The following is a 17,185-nucleotide window of genomic DNA, read 5'->3' as shown; positions in this document are numbered from 1 at the left end:
CCATCCCTTCCCTTCCCTCTCACCCCAAGCCTAACTAACTACTGGTAATTCCTGTACCCGCTTCTGCTCGAGGGCTGTTCCCCATAATTCCGCTCTCGAAAAGTGACGATGATGCACTGCTTGGATGCTGCTAACTCTGTCTGATTCGGGCTGCCGCCCATTTTCAAAACAAGCCACCGCGTATGTACGGAGGCATGTATGTACGTACGGGCATGTCATGTCATGTACGAGAACATGTGCGTGCATGCAATGCCACTGTCGCTATCAGTCTAATCTCTGCCGGTCTGTCTAATGTCATTACATACTGTATATTCCCATCGCCGTTGTTGCTCGTATCGCATCCTATCATATTGTCAGTTATATACATACATACAAGCCAGCTAGGTATCTTGATTGTTGGTTGGGGTGTTGGGCTGGCACGGAGCGCACTCCGTATCACTGCCGAAAGGAGTATCCCAGCCAAAAGAGCTATCTTACCTCCCCAGAAAGCATACCGACCAGCCCGCCTTATGGAGTATGGAGCTACATCCATGGCTTTTGACAAGGTGGCAAGTGATTGTCAAAGAAATCGCCGTGCGATATGCAAATAATACAGTACAGACAGCTTGCTTCGGTCGTAGTGCTGTACTTGGCAGCAGCAGCCGGGTGTTTGTTCGTTCGTATCTACAGACTCTTGGCCGGGCATAACAAGGTCATCATCTTACATACAAGGTCAAGCAACAAGCAGCTCTACTGGCCGTCCTGTCCTATTACATTACATGTCCATTACATGCCTTACATGCAAGACGAGAGATAGGTAGCCCGGTCAAGGTAGCACCAGGCAAACGTCCCCGTCCATGGCCTTGGAGGCGAGAATCCCTCCCCGACCAGGACCAGGGCAAGGACAAGGACCCCCAAAATCGCTCCGTGTGCTTTCCATCTGCAATGTACAGTACCACTCTACGAGTACAGTGCCACTTTACCTGCTGCTTGTCTTGTCCATCCATGGTTTACAATGGCCACAAAAAGCTCCATTTCTCCATCCTTTTCTCCCCGTCTTGCTTGCTCCATAGAGCAGCACGTCGTATCCAAGCCGCTGACTGCCGCCAATCTCTCCACACAACCAAAGATCGATCAGCAAAAGAAAACAGAAGCCCCCCCTTGTCTTTCGCCTTCGGCATCCCCCCTTCATCCTCAGGTGTCTCTCTCTGTCTCTTTTGGAGTGCGAAATGACGCGGGGGTGAAAAGGTTGCCGTCCCCCCCAATCATTTCCCTTTCTCCCCACGACGGAGACCTGATACTCATACGTCAGGCTACATGGACACAAAAGGCTCCCCGGAATTGCGTGCGCCTCATCATGCCCGTATGTCCGCTTTCTTCTTAGGGCCTCGAAAGAATCGGAGTTGCTTATTCTTGTATGTGCGCATCTACTGCCAATAGAAGTGTGCCGAGGTATATGCCGCCTGTTGCTACTGTACTCGTATTACCTGTATTGAGTATACGCAGTTTAATTGATCTCCTCGGGGAGGTAACCCATGCTTGCGTCTTTATTTCACTTCACACCTAGTGGTTGCGGAGAGAGACTGTGGCTTATGCCCTTCGTCGAACGTCGTCTAATATTAAAACTCGTAATAAATCGCATGCTAAGAGCGATCCAGATGATGAAACAATCATCAAGGTAAGAAAATAAAGGGGAAAGGGAAACAAGGCGAACGATAGATAGCACAGTGTGGCAGTACCAAGCTCATGCTCAGTGGAAGCATGGCCATTTCTTCCTTCGTTTCGTCTTTTTGCTTCTCTTTGCTGTCATGTCAGGCCATTCCCCATCCCACCCGTATTCATGATACTCTAAACTCGTAGATAATCCAATGGCTGTCTCTACAAAGACGTAGCCGAGTTCCCCCCAATCCAGATCTAGACAAATGCAGGACGGGATAATTAAAAGAATAATAAAAAAGCACTAACCAGCGCCAACGCCGTCTTTGCGCCCTCCCCCCACGAAAGACTGTTTCATTGCAGTCTCTCTTCGTTGTCACCGCCACATTTGCGAGATACCAATTGGTTAATGCCGCTGTTGCTGTTGCTGTGTTGCTGCACAATGACAGGCAGGCAGACGGCTTCTCTCTAAGGCATTGTAACCGTGACACCCCACGGAATCCCCCTGCTTCCCTTTTCTTTTTCTTTCATGTCTTTCTTCTATTTTTGACTTGGCCCTCTCTATTCGTTTCGGGACCACGTCTTCTCTCGGAGCGGTATCTCTTTACCTGCCGCTGCACGGCTACCGTCTTCCTCAGCCTTGTAGGCCCAGTATTCACCGAGCCTCAATTCGGCGTACGAGGCGTAATCAAAGTCAATGTGCGAGATGGTCGCCTGAATCAAGGCCCAGATACCCCAATAGAAGCCAGGAACCCCACGGAAGACATCTACCTCACATACGAGCTTGTCAGTCTCCTCTTCGAGGTCCATGCCATTGTTTGACAGATTTGCATATGTCGCAATGTATTCACGAATAAAGGCATGTCGCTGCGACCGGGATGGCATGGCTGCATAGTCACAGTCATACCCTGCCCATTCGGCAAAATGATTGGCAATATCAAACGCAGCCGGCGAGGGCGTCGCGTATTCGTAATCGATGAAGCTCACGGATAGCTCCTGGCCGGCTTCCTTGTGCATGATGATGTTGGCACTGAGCAGGTCGCAGTGGGCGAAAACCAACTATAGATTCTTCTGGTTAGCACAAAGAAGGGATCTTCTACAACGCATCATGTAAGGCGGCGGGTCAACGGATACATACCCCGTTCCGTCCAAGTCCGGGACGTTGGCTGAGCTTCTCAATCATTTCCTCCAGCTCACGCTGCAGCAGGGCCTGTCTCTCGCGCTGCTGCTCCGTGTCGGTCGGTAGGGCCAGGATCCATTTCTGCATGGTCGACCACAGGTTGGGGATCGGCTTCCCCGCTGCTGCCTTGGCGATCATGGCCTTGCGGTGGCTGTCGTGGCCTTCGGAGTTGCCGTTCTCTGTCGACTCTCCCTTGATGGCCGAGTCGGGCAGACACGGCACCGTGGCATGCCACTGAGCCAGCAGTCGAGCAACAGCCGCGATCAATGCAGGGTCGGAGAGGTCCTTGGGCTGGGCAACGGTACCGGGGACGAATCGGTACAGCATGCCGTTGGCAAAGCGGGCCAGCAGTTCTGGGGCCAGGCCATGCTTCATCAGCAGCTCGTGGTTCGCTGCCTCGCGTTCTCGGTCGATGATGACCGCAGTGCCGTTTCCATAAGCACGGAGCAGCACGGCATCTCGGTCAATGTCAGCCTTGGATAGGCCCGGCAGCCGGTTGACAGCCTTGAGCAGCGTGTTGGTAATGCCGTCAGTGAAGCGAACGAAGTCAACATTGGAGTCGTCGCTCTCCCATTGAGGGAACAGACTCAAGATGAGCTTCTGAGCTGAAGCCTGTGAATCACTGCTGTCGTAGGTAATGGGGAGAAACCGGACATGGCTGTGGGCAGAGCCCTTGGTTGTGGCAGCTGGAGACATGGCTAAGAAGAGAGGAGAGGTAAAGCGGGAGTTGATGAGAGTTGGTAGGAATTGTGCGGGAGAGGAGACCCAGAGAGGTTAAATGGGGTGGAAGAGAGAGAGTGGGAGGGTCACGCGCGCAGCGAGACTGTAATATAATGCTCCTTGCTCTTCTTTTATTGCCTTTGTGTCTCTACTGGGGGCTGGCCGAGGGCTTGCGACGTTTGCTTAAGGTTGGTGGACAAAACTGGCTCAATGCTTAAATCAAGGGGGGATTTGTTTGTCTCTCTTGTCATCGACTATTGGCAGGCTCGGAGATGGCGGTGTTGTCGTAATTGCGATAACAGATTCGTAGTACAAGAGTAGGACGGTTGACGTGTGCTTGCTTCAGCGAGTTGTCGTCTTCGTAGTACGGGATGCCAAGCTCGGGTGTTCTCAATGGGCGGGCGAATGACGGAGGCGCACGGAAGCGGGTGAGGCTGGAAGAATCGCACACGACCTGTTGCCCTCCCAAGCCGTCGAATTGTTGTGTGTGAAAAGACTTAGGAGCGTCGGATAGTGTGGGCCGCTTGTGGAAGGGTAGGACGCTTCCATGTGATGGTGGCTACAGCAAAGCCACGAGACAAGCCCAAATTAGGGGATGGGGGAGGCGAATGGCAAACGACGGGCTGAAAGTGGCCTCTGCAATGGCGCTGGTACTTGTAAATTACCAGCGGCGCAGTGTAGATGCAAAGTACTCTGCGCGATGACGCTCCAGGCTGCTCTCAAACCTGCAGGGTCCAATATCTGTTGATGTCGCTGTCGTCAAAGTAACATCAGCCTGTAGTTGGCACGCGAGAATGCGAAATTTTGTTGGGACACTGGCAACTGCTGCTAATGCTAGAACTTGATGAGATTAGCACCTCCGCATCCCGGTTAAGACGTGCCAGGGTCCAAGTCTAGAAGAAGTATCTATAAGGTTGATTTTGGGTTAGATTCATCCCATATTCCATCCAACTAAATCATTTCGGTACCTAACTTCTACTCCGAATATACTTTGCACGTGCTTTTAAAACGTGACTGCGCTAGTCTATTTGGTGCCACCTCCTAATTTTCGAGGTCCCTTTTCCAACTCGTAGGGGCCAAATCTGTTCACCGCCCAACTGCAGAAACGGCCATCAATGGACACGCACGAGTCTGCCAAAAAGGTACGTGGCTACTGACGTCAAGTTTTGGTACTCCCATCGTACACCATAACTTACACAGCAATTTGTACGGGCAAATGCCACGTCTTTACACCTCAAACACATGGGGAAAATGCCACTTTCTGGGTACAAGGCATTAACTGGGTATTCAGTAATTGTTGGGAATCTGCATCTAGAAGAATCCATCCATTAATATGCCTGTTGCGCTAAACCCATGATATCGAGCAGCACCGCATCGTCCTTTGGCATGTGAAGGAGCAAAAATACAGGGGCCTTTTGCGGTGGAGATTCACAGAATGACTTCAGGCGCCGGGCTCTCTCCAACTGCTGCCCCCGCATTCACTATCAGCTGAAATAGCTCGCCAAACATCCCCAAACTGTACATCCAACGCACCGGGGAATTACGTGCAAGTACACCTAACCGATATTCATTGTTTGTGCCCCGGAAACAACAAAATAGAGGGCCTCTTGCTCTGCAGTTTGCTACCTTGTTACTTCTTCAAAAGAATAGATGAATATTCAGGATCATTTATTAAATCCCAAACGCAAAGACGTGGGCATCAATCAATCCCTTGTCACTCTTGGGGTCGTTGGGACTAAGTTTGGAGGAAGGCTGAGAGCCAGTGGAGTTTAGTACCGTGTACTCGCACGATGTATATTTACCCGGTAGTAAATGAAGGTAGACACGACTTCATCCCGCACAGCTCTTACTTGCTACCACTCAAGCGACCGCAAACTGCTTAGCTTCACCTTTCCTCATCAACCTCAACTGCAAACCCAGCCAAGCTATCTTGCTTATCCTTGCACAAGCAAATAGCCTCTTGCGAAGAGGAGCTCCCAATCTAACCACAGTCCGCTCACGGGGAGAATCGCTTACAGCAGCGGCTGCCTGAGATCCGGCGCACAAGCGAAGCAGAAGCAGAACGGGACTCGGAGCGGACACAGCCCGACTATTGACCGTGTCTCTCCTGGATAGTGACGGCTAAGCTGGTTGGGGTGCATCGCATCATGTAAGGCGCCTTGCCTTAGTCCCTCGAATCTGCGGCCATGTCTTGCGTCAACGACGAAAACTTTGTCGCCGTCGCGCTCGTCATCAACCGGTCTCGCGATGGGCCCGCCTTCGTCTTCCATTATCCTGCTCAAGTCCCCGCCCTCTATAGTGGCCTCGAGAAGTCGGACACCATAGACGTCGAGGATATCCTTTTTGAGCGAGTTTCACAACCTGGCGGCGCCGAGGCTCCTGCCGACCTCGCCGAGAACCAAGGTGTTCGTGATGACCATTATATGACCGAGTCGGGAATCCAGGTCGTTCCCTGGGAGCACGTAGCCGGCTTTCCATCCCGTGATCTTGCAGGCATCTTGACTCCCGCCAGATCCTATCATAAGAAGCTGTTTCAGCTTTCTCTTGATCCGCTCCTCTGTGTCTCTTACCCCATTCATGTACCTGAAAACGGGAAGTGGAAGAAGACAAAAAAGGCCAACAAGGCAAAGGCCAACAAAGATGCCGACGAGGGTATCGCACCAGACGAGCCCAACCCCCTACCCACAATCAAAACAGAACCATGTAAAGAAAAAGCCAAAGATGGCAAGAAGGATGAGGCAGACGAAGAGAAGCGCAGCTCTATGACCATGTTCAATCTTGTCTTCTTCCTCAATCCCAAGAAGCACGAAACCAAGGAACTCATCGACTCTCTGTATTCTAATATTGTGAAAAAGGTCAACAAAGCATACCAGTACAGCCAGCAGCATAGTGAGTTTGTATGGAAAGAATCCAAACGTATCCTGCTCGCAAAAGACAGGGCCCGTGAAGATCGTGAGTTTTTCCACCCAAAGGGACAGGCCACCAAGCCGCCACACAGGTAGTCAGAAGGCAGACAGAGCTAACCATTGCATTGTGTAGAGAAGAAGATGAGCGTTTTATGGAAAGAACTTATTCAAAACTCTTCACTGGCAGCTTCAATGTGTGAAATTTATAACGCCATCTCTCAAAACAGGATTGCAACTCTACATCTCGATACTGTGGACGGTATCCTGACACCCTCAGTCCAGATTCCGGCGCCATTTTTCGTTTCAGATCTCCCAGCAGAAGACGATGAGAGGCATCGTGGCCTTTGGCTTACAACATCCAACGCTTTCTTGAGCCAAGACGCACTCGAGGAGCCCGGATTCCTGGACCGGAACTTTGCGCTCTTGCTCATGGATGATGAAAAGAAGATTGTATCAGAGCTACAGAGTGATCGTGATCCCACTACTCAATCCATGATTGAGTTTGTGCGCCTCTCAAAACCGACAATGTCGTCAGTCTTCCCTGCTTCTTACCTTACTCCCTTGTGCCATTGATTCTCTTTGCTAACTTGACCGCGTCTCCTCTTGAAGCTTCTACCAAGTTGGACAGAGCAACCTCCTTACTCTGGATCAGGTCCGCAAGTACGCCCAGCACTTCATCTTCTGGCGCCGTGCCATGGCCATTCCACCCCTTCACCCCCGAGATGTTTATATCGTCTCTCCGAACTGTGACTTGGAGAGGCTACCACAGGATGCCCAAGACTGGCAGAGAGCTTTTCCCCTAGCTCCGCCTCTGTCAACTTTCCTTGCCGAGCTCTCCGTGCTGCCCCGGCCCTACAAGCACATCTCGCCTAGTAAAGCTCACCGGCCGCTGTATCTCCGCATGCTGGCCTGGTTGATGCGCGGTGGCTGGGTCACTCAGCTCTGCACATTCGGCTATGTCGTTGTATGGCCGGAGATCCTATACGAGGTCGACTACGAGATCGAAGCGGAAGAACTCGGCCTCGCCACCTCCTCCTCAACCGACTGGGCCGATGCTACTAGCATCCACACCACCCAGAGCAACAGCAACGTCGACGCGCAATCCACCAGCTCCTCAATTACGCCGCCGCCTCCGCCGCAACAGGCCCAGCCGCAGCAATCGCAGCAGCCGCAGCCTCAGGCTCAGGCCCAAGCACCCCCAAACGTCCCTAACCCATCCACCCTCTCCGCAGCCGAGCACTCGGCCGAAATGGCCCGTCTTGAGCGCATTGCCATGAAAGCACACCGAGAAGCCGCCGACAAAGCCACCGCTCACGCCCGCAAGGTCGTCCCCGTTACGACGGCAAACCCGTCCCTCAACGATGCGCCGCACCTCGTCGGCCTCACGCCGCACATCATCCTCGACCCCAAGAAGGCGGCGGGCAAAGAGTCTCGTTACCTCTCCGCTATTGCGCGGCGGTTCAAGGACGAGAAGCTGCGGTCGGCTTGGCAGAACATGTGTAAGTATTTTGATGGGCGATGTGCCCTTGAGCGGATCGCTTTGCAGGAGGACATGAAGCGCAAAGAGGCCTGGGCTTTGTTGACGGCCATGAGGGAGTATCTACTATGTACAAGACACTGGTGAATAGAGATGGTGATGACTGATAATTGATAAACCTTTGTCGCCAAAGACGCTGCCGTAGCTCGTCATTACTCGTAATTAATCATACGTGTTAAAATCAAGGCACAGTTTTAATAGCAAAGATTCATCTCGGCTGTTTATTGGTCATAAGTGGTATCTGAAATAATATAGAAAAGCAAAGGAGCCACAGGATATAAGAGATGTCGATAGGTTAAAATTAAGTACACGGATATAAAAGTGTAATCCTCCAGAAAGCCAACACAAGATCAGAAGAAGACTGAAAAAGAAGAAGCGTAAAGCAAATAGCTGTGTATCAGCAGCGATAACAAAGTCCCATTATCCCACAGAGAGAGGCCGAAGCCGAGACTGCTACCTAATAAAGGAAAAGAAACCATAGATAATTGAGAAAAAAACAAGAGAAAACCATACCAGTCGTAGGGCATCTCACACTATGAGAGCCCTCTGTATTGTCCCTGACCAAGACCAAGCAAACCAGCAAATGCATATCTCATAACGGGTTGTAGTATCAGTAAAGCGCTTGACAGCTGTAAAAGGAAATCGATGGGTGGAAAGAGACCAAGCCAGAGAGAGGCATAAAGCCTCTCTCTGTGTGTATGAGAAACAGGGGGGAAGCAAGCAAGAGAGACGCGTAGTCCCTTTGTGCTGTCATGCAGTAGTATATGAAATAAGAAGAACCGAGAGAGATGGAAAGACGAAATGAAAAACATGACCCATCCTATTTAAAAGCCATGCCCAATGCCGATGCCAGTAGCACGCACCCTATCACTCCAAAAAGACGAGGCCCTGCCGATGTAATAGTTGACACCTAGAACGCCGCCAGTACGGGCACTCGGACATGTTCCTCTTAGTATGTCAGAGCCACACATATTTCCTCTCCTAGATGATTACTGCTAGATTTCTAGCAAAAACATCGTCAGATGGGCCGCAAAAAGATGCGAAATCACACATAGAGAAAAACCAGAAGAAAAAAAGACCCAGAATGATAAGAACCGAAAATGGAAGGAGAGTGGATAGGAATGGAGGGTTATGCGAATAGGCAGACAGGATAAGTCGGCCAAAAGATGAAAATCCCCAACATGAATATAGGTATGGGAAAACACCAGTAAAGTAATTCTACTGTGTGAGATCCATATCATATTCATCCTCTTCCTTGAAGTTGAGATTGGCATCATCATCGGGGTCATGCCAGAATTGCGCGGCATCTCCAAGATCGCCGGGTAGTCCGCCATTACCACTTCCCTCCGGAGTGATGCCAACAGAGTCAAGGTTGCCGCTCATTCCGTTGGTGGGTTCGCCACGGTAGTCAGTGTGGTGAGGTACACGAAGGCCTGAGCCAGAAGTGCGTGTGTAGGTAAACGATCCCGAGTCATTTCTGGAAATGGCATCCATGAGCTCAGATTGCATCCGGCGCTCATCATCGGTTTGCTCAAAGGGTATTGTGCCGCCCAATTCGGCAATGTGGTTGATCAGCTCTTCCTGCTGCTGCAGCTTAAGATGCAGCATCCACATCAGATCCCGCGTCCAGCTGACGGCGCCGTTGAGAATGTCACCCTTGTTTGGGCCTTTGTCTTTGTCTTCAATAGGCAGGCCGGTTGTAATGTTTCCAGCTCCAGCGCCCGCAGCTCTCCGGGCACCAGGCCCGGCCAAACCAGAGGTAGCGCTTGAAACACCAGTGAGGGTGGGCGACAAGGGCGTGCCATTGGAAATCAGCTTGCGAATCTTCTCGTCTTCCAATCTGTGTGTGGGAACGAGTCTGCTGAGATCCTGAATTCTTTCGTTGATGTTGTCACGGCGGCGGCGCTCAACGAGATTGTGCGACTCGCGACGGCGCTTCCGCTTCATCTCTTGGGTAGACATGGCATTTCCCACGCCAAGCTTGGCAGGCATAGAGGTGCCTCCCTTCATCATGACTTCGTTAATTTGCACCATGCCTGGTTGCATGGGAGAGGAAAAGCCAGAATTGAAAGAGGCGGGGATGCTTCCGTTGGGGGTGTTGAGCCAGTGACCAGACGGTGACTTGTCATTCCGGAGAGACTGAGGGCCAAAGCCAGGAGAGTCTTGGCCGATGGGAATGCTGTGCATGCTGTTGGTCTTGGGAGTCATCGGACTCCTGGTGTTGGAGGCTTTTCTTTGCATCTGCTGGGACATGCGGGCTCTCGCCTTGGCATTGAGGAAGTTGGGATCGTTTCCGTCTGCCATGTCGGCGGCGGCCAGGGGAGATTGAGAGTAGGACAACGGTGACTGCAGAGGGTTGCCAAGAGCGCGGTAGTGCGCATTGTAAGCATATGGGCTCTGAATGGGGTCACCATCCGGGGTACTGGAGTAGCCGTTGATCTGTGATGGGTCGATTTGGATACCAGAACCGCGGTGTGACTGAAAGGTGTTCTGGTAACCCATGTTCATGCCGTGGAAATCTTGGCCCTGGCCATGAAGGCCAGACTGTCCATCGGAAGGGAGGCCATCTAGCAGCTCGTCATCGCCGAATACGGCAGAGCCACTCGAGAAGCCGTTTGTGTTGGAGTTTGTGTTGAAGTTGTTGTTGGCAAAGGACGGGGAGTATCCGCCCGACATGGCCAGATCGTTGGGGTCGATGTGGCCGCCGGTCGGGCCAGACCCAAACTGGGTGAAGCCGTGTTGGGCCATTGCAGAAGGTCAGAATTTCAATCGATTCAAGAGGCTCGCAGTTGGTCGGCAGCTGATGAGTCGAGAGTGCTTTGATTTGTCTTGTTTGAGGTTGTAGGCGCTTTTTCACAGCTCTTTGTGATTGCTGAACGGGGCAACCGGGGAGCGGCCCTCGGGATTTCGAGGATCGGCAAGTCCCGCCTGAAGGGGGAATGGTTTGTGGCTATACCGAGACAATAGAGAGAAAAGAGTCAGTGATGTGCGCGCAATAAAGGATTGCTCAGCTGTGCGCGACAAGACAAATGCTGATCAAATAGCCGGCGGCAACGACGGAGCCTGTTGGCCTGACGTGGCGCAACCGGTCGGAGAGAGAAATGGAGGGACCGGAAGACAAAGTGTGTAGGAGGGGCTGACAAAAAGAGAGACTAACTTGACTCAAAAAAAGGCCACGGTTGACCTTGCGTTGCTACAGTAGTAGATGCTCGATTGTTGCAAACTTTGGAATCAAAGAGTAAAGAGGCGAGAGGCGAGAGGCGATCAAGCGATCACAAAGCGTGGGTGAAGGGTTGAGGGTTGTCAAGATGCGAGGTTCGGAGGGGTTTGGAGACGATTGCTTTTTGTGAGCCCAAGGGCCGAAGTCGTCTCGGCAATGCTAGGTGCGTAAAAAAAAATAAATAGTGGCAGGGTGCAAGCAGCCGGCCGATGGGAGGGGCGGAAATGGCGGGCTGTCGTGTAACTGGGGTGCAGGCGGTGACGGGCGCTTGGGAATCCGCTATATGCGCAGTAAGAATCCGTCAGAAAAGAAACCGCGGGATGCGATGACGATGTGGAGAGCTGATGAGCGAAGATGCGAGCCGCGAGATGGGATGAATCTCTATGGACGAGCCCTGCACTGCACTGCGCGCTTTATTATTAGCTTGTCGGGGGTCCAAAGCGCACTCGCTGAGAGGGCATGTACGAGTATGAATGGATGGGGGGAGGTAGTGAGGGGAAGAATAATGGGCCAAGACGATCTGCTCACTCCGGGTGCAGGGCTTGGGTGTGATTGTTTCTTTCTTTCTTGCCCTTTCGTGAGGGGCGTTGCAGCGAGTCTAGATGCAATGCCACCTGCGCGGGGGAGAAGGTGAGGGAGGGGGAATCGAGAGGGAGGGATGCAACAAGGGAGATGGAGGCACAGAGTCGCTTCTACTCACCAAAGGTAGAGGTGTATTGTATCAGGTAGAGGTAGGTAGTTCGGTTGCCTGTGAGTAGAGACGTGGCAGCAGGCAGAAGACAGTCGGGTGGATTATCGTGCGTGTATCGTATGTATTTGACACGATACACGGGCAACAGACGGGGTCGTCGTTTGGCCTTTTTAACAGATCCTTGAATGCTTTATGCCTATTTGTTCATAAAGCATGCATGTAATATGTCTGTCGATGTTCCGTAGCTGCGGTAGGATGGCCTTGGCGGCGTCTGGTTTGGTAAGCGGGCTGCCAAACCCTGCGTGCCGCGTTGCACAATGACGAAAGGGCGAGACCTTGTTGCTGGGTCGCTGTGACGGCCCACAATCTCCAAATAGATGTAGATGAGGCTAGAACCCTCAAAAGCGACAAAGACGGGGAGAGAGACGACTCGGTGCGCCGGAGGCTGAGAGGCGCGCGGACACTAGCGGTGATGGTCGAGGACAGCAACGAGAGAAGATGACGGCGAGACGTTTTGCTGGCCGCAGGTAAATCGGAATATTGCCAGGATAGAGCGGCTAGTTTAGTACTTAGGCAATGCACATATGCGCGTATATGCGTCCTCTATGCTGTGCAGGAGATGTTGCGTGGCGTGGTGTTGAGCAGCCGCTTGATGTGAGTGGCCGCAACGTATGTATGTACGAGTATGTTGGCTAGACGGTGGGTAGGGTGGTGAAGTAAGTAGTGAGCACGCACGCAAACAAGTTGAACAAGAATCAAAAAGGCTCCGGTGCTTTGCGGTGGGACGAGACACTCAAATATTGGAATTCTGGCCCTTTTCTCTTCTCTTGTACTCCGTCGCAGAGGTGGTATCCTCCCGCTGTCTGGTGGGGGAGGGGGGAGTGGGAGTGGGATAGTGAGATCTTTTCGCTTTTTGCCTTTTGCAGCGGTTAGCAATCCCCCTGCTAGTGCATATAGACTAGACGCCAAAGACGCACGACTTCTCGGATCTGTCTCTAGTGATCTCTTCTGACCCAGCGAGCTGAAGCCGATGGTCGTGTCGTATCGAATATTGCCTGGGCTGGGCTGGGATGGGCTGGGATGAAGGAAGAGCAGTAGCGGCAATAGCGCTCTGTATTATTGGCGTCTTCTGGCTGTTGGGTGGTGGATGGGCAGAAAGCAAGTCTTGTCCAAGTGGCGCCCGGTGCTGGTGGTGGTGCCCGCGATAAGCTGATAGGCCGCGGCGGTGGTGTCAAGACGCTGGAGCGCCCTTTGCGGTTTTATTGTATTGTTTTCCAAGTTCCTTTCTTCTCGTGTCCCTGTTTAAACTCTGTCGCCTGCAGCCTTACTTGCTCGCATGCAACCACGTCGTCGGCGAATGAGGACGAGGCGTAGGACTGGATTATGCCCGATGGAGAAGCCTAGTAGATGACGATCCAGAGGGCAGACAAAGCAGGCAGTGAATCACGCCTGTTAGTCCCGATATCTAGCCCTTCCTTCGGGTCGCTCTAGATGCCGCTTTTCGATGGACCGGCCGGTGGTGTCCCAGATATGGCTTAGCAGTCTCTACTGTCTGTTGTTGTTGTTGTTGTTGTTGTTGCGCTCCAAGTGCTCGTACATGCATACATATATGCAAGTGCTTATACATGTATGTACGTTGGAGATGGACGAAAGCTTGCGAGGTGGCGTTGGTATTTACCTGTCGGTTGGCTGAGGCGGACGAATCGGGCCGTGCGGGCTCTCTTATGTAGGTATGTAAAGGTAGGTATGGGCTGCAGCTGGATGCAAAAGTCCGTCGTGGTGGTGCTTTGTCTGAGAGCAAGGAGATGCAGATCAGAAACAAAAGCAGCTGATGGGATAGCGCGGATGGATGCACGATTGATGCAGAATACGGATCATTCCAAATCTCTCCTCGAGAGCTCGGCAGCAAGGTACCCGGCCTCACGTTTTATAATCGATGCCGGTAGCTAAAAATACCGGATCTCCAGTACGAGAAATCTTTGCTGCCTCTTTCGTCTTCTGACTTGCGCAAGAAAATGGTTGGCTCGTTCTCATCCAGTTACCACACCCACGTTATTACGAAGAGGGAGGGGGGGAGGCAGAGAAACCAGGATGAGCGTGACTCGATTCCGTTAAGACATAAACGCCATCCTCGCTATTAACCTAAGAGGGGCTGCCCATCGCCGGGCGTTATGGACCATCGCAGTGTCTCTCATGGTCATGCGTTCCAAATCTTCCGTGAACCATCTACCGTTCTGGCCACGCGGTCATGTAAGGCACCGGTTCCAGAGGTCAGCCACGGACGCGATGACGATGACGACTCTGGAAGCCCTGCTTCTTCTCCTTTCTCCTATATTCTCTAGGCTCCGCTATATCGTGGCGATGCTACACGCGTTGGTTAAGCTGAAGCTGAAGAGGCAGCTAGGCAGATCAGGTCAGGTCAGGTCAGGCACAGATTGCAATGGGTGTGGTGTACACGGAACACGGAGAACGGAATACGGAGCAACAGCGCTGCAACCAACTCACTTAGACCGTCTATCGGCTCGCCCAACCACACAGACGCAGCTCGTGTTAACAAAAGTCGGTCAGTCTGTTTAAAACAGAAACAAAGAGTGCTGGTCCCACGGAATGCTGAATGTCTCCCCCACACATTGCCATACTACCTTACCCGCATGCAGTCGCCGTTGCACCAGGACAAGGACCGACTGGAACTGGCGATGACGTTGGTGCGGCTTATCGCTATCGTATCGTCTTATCCTTGCCAAGGTGAGCGGCACTAGCAGCGGCACTCTCACCTTGGAGGGCCTTTTAGGGCCTTTTTAGAGCTCAAGCTCACTGAACCCCAGCGGTGCTACCACCCCATAATAGCACCGGCCCAGTGCTGCCAATCATGTGGCCCCCTCCAACGACGTATCGATTCTTATCCCACACCCCTTGAATCTGGCCTGAACCTCCACCCGTCAAACATCTCGTTCCCGTTGCCAGATTCCCCATCTTCGACCTCGTCCATCGCTTCGACGTCTCCGACCTGCCCCCCACCAGCCCGTGCCGCCCGTTTTCTTGCCGCCGTCGCCATCTCTCCCGACGCGGCCGTTGCCTCGTGCCCGCCTGTCGCCCGCGATAGTCGAAGCTGGTAGGCTTCCCTCTGCCCCATCCCTCCATCTCGTCCTCGACCTTCTTCTAAGCCACACCCTGCGCTTCTATACATATCTGATCATGCCCCCCGACTGACCATGTCCACAGTGGAGCTAGCAGCTTTCTACGCTCTTAGGGCTGTCATCTATCAATCGCTGACTGCGAGAAGCGACGCCCCTCCTCTTCTCTTCTCCCTTGGCCGTTTCCGTTTTACCTCGAAGCTCTGCCGCGTCGATCGGGTGCTCACCCACAGCTGCTGTCAAGCTTGGCGATTGGATCCTCAGCGTAACCATGGCTTCCAGCAGTTTTCGAGACTCCATCAACTCCCTGGGCTGGAGCCGGCGACAGGAGGCGCCCATCACCACATCTCAGCAGTCATCCGGCCTCCTGTCCTCTCTGCAGAGTCTGAACCCTTTCCAGGATCGCGGGTATACTGTCCTTCCCACCTCAGAAGGTCCAGGAGCACCACTGCCGGCACCCACTCGGCGTGAAGAGGAGGAAGGCTGGTTTGTGCGTGAGTCAACCTGGACATTGTCCCATCACCTTCATCGCGACCCCTCCCCCCTCCTGCAGACGAAACATGTGCATCTCGCAGCTCTAGCTCGCACCTTGGATGCTGCATGTGATGCAGATGCAACGCCTCGTGGCTGGAAGTAGCTAACATGGAGTGTAGTAAGTCGATGGGACCGCATGCTGGTATTTGCCTTTTGCAATCTGGCTGCCGCTGCCTGCTTCGTCATCTGCTTCACCCTGTTCCCTGTCCTTTCTCTGAGACCACGCAAATTTGTGATTCTGTAAGTCTTTGATGACGTCGTTGCCTCTTCTTGCAGAGCTCTTCACACACCCTTTTCGTCGCTGCCCTGGCCCCCTTCTTCCCCAACAATCCAGCCTTGACACCTGTCACACCTATCCAGGCATGCATGCACGCAATATATGCCTAGCCGGAATTCTCGGTAGACGGTATTGCATCGATTACCTGCATGCGTCTCTACCTGCCGAGACCAATTACCCATGTAGCTGCGCAGCGCTAATCCCCCACTTAGATGGACAGTCGGTTCGGCGCTCTTCCTGGCGTCCTTTGCTGCCATTATGGGGCCAATGAACTACGTCTACCACCTCTTCTCGGCCCCGAGACTCCCATTTACCGCTGCCTACTTTGGCTCCATCGCATTGACGTTGGTGTTCTCTATCAAGGTATGTCAAGGCCCCGTGAGACATGAGGGGGGAGGAGAAGGTGCTGCCGCGTAATCAGAAACAAAAGCCTGCTAACATGACGAAGCTTCATAGCACTATCCTCACCCTCTTTGCTGCCCTTATTCAACTCGCCGCATTGCTTTGGTATCTGGTTAGTTATTTCCCAATGGGTCAAACAGGATTGCGCTTGGCTACTTCATTTGGCGCAAGACAGGCCACTGCATGGCTTTCGGGGTGAGTCTTGGAGTCTTGGACAAGACGGATCAGCAAGCAGAATCTCCCCACTAGTACTCAAGCTTGACACCTGATGATCTTTTGAGTATGGCTTTTTGTTTTGTAATGTATTGTGGATATATATGTATTATGTGAGGCCTGGAGTTTCGAAGCACTTCGGCAATATCTGGCATCTGGGTTGCAGTCTCGTGTAGCGATAGGAATGAATCCACCCAAAAACATGTCTCTCAGAAGCGTGTCTATCAGTTATTGCCGAAGCTCCCCATCCATCCTTATGCATAATCGACCAGCTACCTTTGCTCGGTGCTAATGCACAATCTCTCCGGATATTAACTAACAGACATGGCACATCTCATCCACGTGCCGGAAACACAAGCATAGACTGGGAAATGCAGAGCGGGCAAGAGGTCACCTGCCATGCCAGGGGTTGTTGACATATATTAATCGGGGAAAGAGACGGGTCTGATTGGCTCCTTTGAAGGTCGAGAGGTCTCTGTGCTCCGTACCACCAACATCTACCTCATTGATGAGCTCATGGTGATCATCATGCTTGGAGCCTGCCAGGTACTATTTCACTAAGGTAGGTACTACCTACTAGTATCTAGTAGTTTTGAATAAAGACGATCCGGAGCAGATCACAGCATCTAGAACAAAGGATTTGCACTTTGTCCAAGTGAGCAATAAAAACCAACAGAGATGTGCATTGTCACGGGTAACGCTGGTGCGGTATTGCAGGGTACTCCGAAACGCCGTA

General features: G+C 52.4%; 4 protein-coding genes across 4 annotated transcripts; 2 read left to right on the top strand and 2 right to left on the bottom strand.

The window, feature by feature from the left end:
- Positions 1-2,196: 2,196 nt before the first annotated feature.
- T069G_05197 (choline/ethanolamine kinase domain-containing protein) lies at positions 2,197-3,511 on the bottom strand (the record flags this gene model as incomplete). The annotated part of the gene is made up of 2 exons (XM_056172407.1): positions 2,197-2,694; positions 2,774-3,511. The coding sequence occupies 2 exons, from the start codon at positions 3,509-3,511 to the stop codon at positions 2,197-2,199; spliced, it is 1,236 nt and encodes a 411-aa protein (XP_056029265.1).
- A 2,210-nt stretch (positions 3,512-5,721) lies between these two features.
- Positions 5,722-8,065, top strand: T069G_05196 (nitrogen permease regulator of amino acid transport activity 3 domain-containing protein; the record flags this gene model as incomplete). Its single annotated transcript, XM_056172406.1, has 3 exons — positions 5,722-6,487; positions 6,575-6,971; positions 7,051-8,065. 3 exons carry the CDS (start codon positions 5,722-5,724, stop codon positions 8,063-8,065), a joined length of 2,178 nt encoding a protein of 725 aa, XP_056029264.1.
- A 1,131-nt stretch (positions 8,066-9,196) lies between these two features.
- T069G_05195 (helix-loop-helix DNA-binding domain-containing protein) lies at positions 9,197-10,726 on the bottom strand (the record flags this gene model as incomplete). Its single annotated transcript, XM_056172405.1, has 1 exon — positions 9,197-10,726. The coding sequence occupies one exon, from the start codon at positions 10,724-10,726 to the stop codon at positions 9,197-9,199; it is 1,530 nt and encodes a 509-aa protein (XP_056029263.1).
- Positions 10,727-15,294: 4,568 nt separating this feature from the next.
- Positions 15,295-16,435, top strand: T069G_05194 (got1/Sft2-like family domain-containing protein; the record flags this gene model as incomplete). The annotated part of the gene is made up of 4 exons (XM_056172404.1): positions 15,295-15,517; positions 15,677-15,797; positions 16,047-16,197; positions 16,283-16,435. 4 exons carry the CDS (start codon positions 15,295-15,297, stop codon positions 16,433-16,435), a joined length of 648 nt encoding a protein of 215 aa, XP_056029262.1.
- Between the last annotated feature and the right edge of the window lie 750 nt (positions 16,436-17,185).

This window comes from Trichoderma breve, chromosome 3, assembly GCF_028502605.1.
Source record: "Trichoderma breve strain T069 chromosome 3, whole genome shotgun sequence".
NCBI classification, from domain to species: domain Eukaryota; kingdom Fungi; phylum Ascomycota; class Sordariomycetes; order Hypocreales; family Hypocreaceae; genus Trichoderma; species Trichoderma breve.
Note: the sequence above shows the minus strand (reverse complement) of the source record. Positions and strands in the feature narration are given on the sequence as shown.